This window comes from Myotis brandtii, unplaced genomic scaffold (genome assembly GCF_000412655.1).
Source record: "Myotis brandtii unplaced genomic scaffold, ASM41265v1 scaffold1213, whole genome shotgun sequence".
NCBI classification, from domain to species: domain Eukaryota; kingdom Metazoa; phylum Chordata; class Mammalia; order Chiroptera; family Vespertilionidae; genus Myotis; species Myotis brandtii.
In genome coordinates this window covers 539722-546673 of record NW_005354228.1, presented here as the reverse complement: position 1 = coordinate 546673, position 6952 = coordinate 539722, and the positions used below count along the sequence as shown (strand labels likewise).

Here is a 6952-nt window from a genome sequence, read left to right as displayed (position 1 = left end):
AAAACTACAGGACATTGGAAAAAGAGATAGAGGAAGATATAAACAAGTGGAAGAATATACCATGTTCATGGGTTGGTAGAATCAACATAATTAAAATGTTGATACTACCCAAAGAAATATACAGATTCAATGCAATGCCTATTAAAATACCAATGGCATATTTCACATACCTAGAACAAGCACTCCAAAAATTTATATGGAACCAAAAAAGACCCTGAATAGCCACAGTGATCCTGAGAAAGAAGAGCAAAGTTGGAGGAATCACAATACCAGATATCAAGCTATACTATAACGCCACTGCACTCAAAACAGCCTGGTACTGGCACAAGAACAAGCATATAGATAAATGGAACAGAACAGGAACCCCAGTAACCAACTCAGGCCACTATGCTCAAATAATATTTGACAAAGGAGGCAAGAGCATACATTGGAGCAGAGACAGTCTCTTCAATAAATGGTGTTGGGATAATTGGACAGGTACATGCCAAAGAATGAAACTAGACCACAGACTTACACCATACCCAGGAATAAACTCAAAATGGATAAAAGACTTAAATGTAAGACATGAAACCACAAAAATTCTAGAAGAAACCATAGGCAGACATCTCTCGTAGCAATATGTTTACTGATACATCTCCCAGGACAATAGAAAATAAGGAGAAAATAAACAAGTGGGACTACAGCAGAATAAAAAGCTCTGTACTGAAAAAGAAACCATCATCAAAATAATTAAGAGAGCCCACTGCATGGGAGAACATATTTGCCAAGGATACATCGATAAGGGGTTAATCTCCAAAATATATAGGGAACTCATACAACTTGATAAAAGGAAGACAAACAATCCACTTAAAAAATGAGCAAAGGACCTAAACAGACATTTCTCCAAAGTGGACATACAGAAAGCCAAGAGACATATGAAAAAATGCTCAAAGTCGCTGCTAATCAGAGAGATGTAAATCAAAACAACAATGAGATTTCACTTCACACCTGTTAGAATGGCTATCATCAGCAAATCAACAAACAACAAGTGTTGGCGAGGATGTGGAGAAAAGGGAACCCTAGTACATGGCTGGTGGGAATGCAGACTGGTGCAACCATTATGGAAAACAGTATGGAGTTTCCTCAAAAAATTAAAAATGGAACTCCCAATTGACCCAGTGATCCCACTTCTAGGAATATATGCTAAGGAACCCGAAGCACCAATCAGAAAGAACATATTCACCTCTATGTTCATAGCACTGCAATTTACAATAGCTAAGATTTGGAAACAGCCCAAGTGCCCATCAGCATATGAGTGGATAAAAACGCTGTGGTACATTTACACAATGGAATACTAGCAATAAAAAAGAAAAAAACTCTTACCATTTGCAACAGCATGGATGGACCTGGAGAATATTATGCTAAGTGAAATAAGCCAGTCAGAAAAAGACATGTATCACATGATCTCACTCAGATGTAGAATCTAATGAACAACATAAACTGATGAACAAAAATAGACCCAGAGACATAGAAGCATGAACAGACCTCAGAGGGAAGGCAGGGGAGGGTGAGTGGGAAGTGATCAACCAATAAATTTGTATGCATATATGTATAACCCATGGACACAGACAAGGGGTGGTGAGGGCCTAGGATAAGGGACCTGATCAGGCTGAAAGAGGTTAATGGGGGGAATAATAATGATTTAAAACAAAGAGAGATTCAAGTGTATGTAACAACTTTATATTCCTCATAGGTCTGCTGATGTATTTGACTTGTAGGCACCCACACATTGAACAAACACACTCACAAACAGACTGGTGAATTCTGGTGACCTCGGTTGCCCACTGTTTTGATTAAGGCATCGTAGGTCCCACTAATAAATGCTGCTGGCAGGCCTGGCTGGTTGCTCCTAACCGGGATGGGCACTGGTTCCCAGTGAGCTCCCTGAAGGAAGCAGTTGCATGTCACTACTCAAACCAGGTTGGTTTATATTAACATTATCATCCTCCACATAAATCTCTACACATTTTGTAACAAATATACAGGTGGTATTGTAAGAGTGGTAGTATTGTAACCTACCCCACCATTTTTTTTGACAATGTTTCTGTAAAGCCCAGCTGTGACTAATATGTAGCTTGTAGATAAATAGCATGTTTGTATAAGAATCCTAAGAACTAACTTCAGAAGATGCAGACTCTGACCTTCAGTAATCCCATTTTTGGTAGATTTGCGGACCCTCAATGTAGAACCAGATGATGCACACCAGGCCAGTGTCAAGGTCCTTATGGGAGTGGACTGTGCTGGTCTGCACATAGAAAACTTTTCAACTCCTCCTCTTTATTTCTTTGTTCTGTTCCCCCTCTCCCTCCTTATAAAAACCTTTGCCTGGACTGAGATGTTGAAATGGGTCTTGTGATAAGAGTCCCCCATCTTCTCAGGTGTCTGGCACTTGAATAAACCACTTTCCTTTTCCACCAGCTCCTGTCTCATGAGTTTGTGGCAGCAGGTGATCAAATCTTGGTACCAGTTACACTATTTATCTCTCATCTGTTTCTTTTCAATTCTGAACAGCCTTACCAGTGAATGGTGGAGTGTATTATATTGTACAAGGACACACTGCCACCCAAACCAAGAACATAAACTAACTTGGACACCAGGTGCATGTGAAACAGCTGTCAGTTGGATTTTGTGTGTGATAGTGGTGCTTGTTAGGATGATTGATCATATTTAAAGCAAAGGCATTCATAAACCATTTTCTTAAATAAACAACAACAACAACAACAACAAACAGCATGGATTTTGGAGGGTGAATGCAGAAGACTTGTCCATCAGGGTAGCAGAATCTGTCAGTTCTCTCATGAGTAAGGTGAGAAAGAAACATAGAAACTCAGGGCTCTAGTCACCAAAAAGGGCAAAGAACTTCCACAGTAACTATCTACGCACCTCAACACCCAGCATTCACAGGTAGTATTTCAAAGAATGAAAACATAATTTAATGATGGACAAAATAAAAGCTATTTCAAAAATGGTAGAAACATTCAAGAGCAGTCTTGAGCCACTACATCATAACCCTAGCATCTCCCCACAGAGCAACAGCCAGTTTACAGAAGGCTGCAGGAACGCTACAGTGGTCAGTATCAATGTGAAGTCAGGAAGCCCAACTTGAAAACTATAAGCTCACTGAGGGACAGAATAGTAACCACAGAGACATGCAGGGGAGGAGAGAGAATGAGGGGTGGGCACAGTGTCCACAGAGACATGCAGGGAGGAGGGGAGAGGGGACACAGACAGTGTCCACAGAGACATGAGGGGAGGAAGGAGAGTGAGGGGTGGTCACAGTGTCCACAGAGACATGCAGGGAGGAGGGGAGAGGGGACACAGACAGTGTCCACAGAGACATGAGGGGAGGAAGGAGAGTGAGGGGTGGTCACAGTGTCCACAGAGACATGCAGGGAGGAGGGAGAGTGGGGGGTGGTCACATTGCCCACAGAGACATGCAGGGAGGAGGGAGAGGGGACACAGACAGTGTCCACAGAGACATGCAGGGAGGAGGGGAGAGGGGACACAGACAGTGCCCACAGAGACATGTAGGGAGGAGGGAGAGGGGACACAGACAGTGTCGCACAGCACGCTGGGCCTTCCAGGGCGGTGAGCAGTGTATGGCTGTCATCTCAATCCGTTTTGTCATACTTTTGTCCTCAATGACGGCCATTTGCCTCAACCCGACCCCTTCTTATGTCCTTGCTCTGATCTGCCACTTCCCTGATCATGACTGTTTTCTCCTGGGTCAGAACTCAGGCTCTGGTCTGAGATTGGGTGCCGTCCCCGCCCGGCCCCGTTCAGTGTGGGCCTCAGCTGGGTTGTCTCCGTCTCCTCGTCGTCGGAGCTGGAGAAACAGCCCTGGTGGACGTGTTGTGAGAATGAGTGGAGGTTTGCACAGATCCATGGAAACACTTGCCAAAGCGCAGATCCTGCAGGTGCTTCCTGACGGGCTGTTGGTGCGGGAACCCTGGCCACGTCCTGCCAGGGCAGCTGGCCTAGCACCCTCTGCCCCCCAGCATAGCGATTACCCTGGAATCAAATTGCCCGTCTGCATGTCCACACCCCCTCAGGTTTAAGTTCCTTGGGGACAGGGATTGTACAGGCCTTGCCTTGTGTGTGAATGTAGTGGCTAGCACGGGGTTCAGCATTTAGAAGCCTGACTATTCAGTGTTGGGTGGGTGGTCAGATGGTGGATAGTCAGAGAATTAGCCAAGTAGTGAGGGAAGAACTTAAGTGTAAAGCCTAAGAATTTAGATATGAAATGGTGGGATATAGGAAGCCCTCATAGGCTCTTGAGCTGGGGAAAACAGTGAGTATTACTTAGGCATAGATTTTTCCTTAAGGCGAATTTCAGAATTCTGGTATTAATATGGAGTAGAAGTAGCTGTGGGAATGGTTAAAAACTGGATTCAAGAATACAGATGAGGAAAGTGCCCGGACCCAAAACAGGAATGTTGCAGCTATAGGAGCATGGGGGAAAAACAATCTGGATAACATGAAAGTGATGCTGGTGGCTAAGGGAAGGCGACTTGATTCTATGGGAAGGGATATAGCTGATTCATCTGTTTTCTAGATTTGAGTATGAGCACAGTTGAAGAGGATTCTGACACAGTAACAGTAGAAACTGTTAACTTTGTAACTTTGACTCGGGACATAGACGGGAACCTCATTCTTCATTGCCCTCAGAATGAAGCTGATGAAATAGAATAGTACTGAAAATTAGATGGTCCCATTTTTTCCATGGATTTTTAAAAACTAATTAGAACTTGCCATTGCTATTCTGGAATTGAATTATTCCTTTCCTTGCAGTTTCAGAAAATGATCAGAGCTTTGAGGTGACCATGACTGCAACCACAGAGGTGGCAGATGATGAGATTACTGAGGGAACTGTGACACAGATCCAGATTCTACAGAATGAGCAACTAGATGAAATATCTCCCTTGGGTAATGAGGAAGTTTCAGCAGTTAGCCAAGCATGGTTTACAACTAAAGAAGATAAGGATTCTCTGACTAACAAAGGACATAAATGGAAGCAGGGGATGTGGTCCAAGGAAGAAATTGGTATTTTGATGAATAATATTGAACGCTACCTGAAGGCACGCGGAATAAAAGATGCTACAGAAGTCATCTTTGAGATGTCAAAAGACGAAAGAAAAGATTTCTACAGGACTATAGCATGGGGTCTGAACCGGCCTTTGTTTGCAGTTTATAGAAGAGTACTTCGCATGTATGATGACAGAAACCATGTGGGAAAATATACACCTGAAGAAATTGAAAAGCTGAAGGAGCTCCGGATAAAGCATGGCAATGACTGGGCAACAATAGGGGCGGCGCTAGGAAGAAGTGCATCTTCCGTCAAAGATCGGTGCCGACTGATGAAGGATACTTGCAACACAGGGAAGTGGACCGAAGAAGAAGAAAAGAGACTTGCAGAGGTGGTTCATGAATTGACCAGCACTGAGCCAGGTGACATCGTCACACAGGGTGTGTCTTGGGCAGCTGTGGCAGAACGAGTGGGTACCCGCTCAGAAAAGCAGTGTCGTTCTAAATGGCTCAACTACCTGAACTGGAAGCAGAGTGGAGGTACTGAGTGGACCAAGGAAGATAAAATCAATCTCATCCTCAGGATAGCAGAGCTTGATGCAGCTGATGAAAATGACATAAACTGGGATCTGTTAGCAGAGGGATGGAGCAGTGTTCGTTCACCACAGTGGCTTCGAAGTAAATGGTGGACCATCAAAAGGCAAATTGCAAACCATAAAGATGTTTCATTCCCTGGTAATGTATTTCTTGCTTAAGTCCCTTGTCTTAACCATATTTGCTCCTCGTGAGTTAGAGGTTAGAAGTTCTTTGTCTCAGCTAAAAAGATATGAGATATAGATTTTCACTTAAATCTCTGATGCCCTATTTCTTGGAAAACAAGAGTTGATGTGATTTGTACTTTCAAGGCACCTAAGATAAAAATATACACATTTATACACATTCTTGTTTTCACATAAACTATGAAGAGGAACTAAATTGTATATATTTTCATTGTGTACAAAGATGAATTTCTGAAAACTGAAGTTTAATCCACTTTTCTGAGTTGAATAATTTTATATATCTTAACTTTTGTTATGAAATTCTGTGATAAATTATTTTGTACAACAATAGCTCTGTGATGAACAAGAATAGATCGATCTGGAGACAAATGGTAGGGGAGGGGGGTTAGAGAAAAAAAAAAAGAATACAGATGAGTAAATCTGCTAATAAAAAACTGCAATATAACCTAATGCAGTCATTGCCTGTCCCCGTGGGAGGCGTGTGTGACCGTGAAGTCACCCACTTTAACAGACGCGCATTTCAACAGGTCTCGTTTGGCTGTTTCCATGGAGTGAAGTGAGTGTCCATAGTACAGAGAGCAGCCTGCGATTGGGTGAGAACCATGTGCCTTTGGGCAAGACAGACTGTGCCGTGCAGGAGGCGAGCCTCGGGCCTGGGAGCGTGGAGGGCTCATGCAGGAGGCAACCAATCAAAGTGTCCCTCTCACATTGATGTTTCTCCCTGTCTCTCCCTCTCTCCACACTCTCTAAAAATCAATGGAAACACTCCTCAGGTGAGGATAAAAAGAAGAAAGAAAGAAAGAAATGTCATATCCTATGAAAGACACATCTTGAAAATGCTGAAAGAAAGCTGTCATTTTTTCATGGTGAAGGGACTGGAGTCTGTGTTGATGAAAACACCTTGGTGGCTGTGGTGACTGGCAGTGGCTGCAGCAGCGGGGTGATGGGGCTGGTGCCTTCCCCTGATCAGCCCGGTCGCCTCCCGCAGAAGGAGGCCAGACCGTGGCTTAGGTCCGCTCCCTGTGGAGTGGGCCTAAGCCTTTAGTAGGACATCCCCTGAGGGCTCCCAGTCTGTGAGAGGGGGCAGACTGGGCTGAGGGACCCCGCCC

At 43.9% G+C, this 6952-nt stretch overlaps 1 protein-coding gene across 1 annotated transcript; it reads left to right on the top strand.

Moving 5' to 3' along the window:
- Positions 1–4810: 4810 nt before the first annotated feature.
- On the top strand, positions 4811–6215 carry LOC102262943 (cyclin-D-binding Myb-like transcription factor 1). Its single transcript, XM_014533078.1, has one exon. It carries the CDS (start codon positions 4863–4865, stop codon positions 5817–5819), a length of 957 nt encoding a protein of 318 aa, XP_014388564.1. The 5' UTR covers positions 4811–4862; the 3' UTR covers positions 5820–6215.
- Positions 6216–6952: the final 737 nt, after the last annotated feature.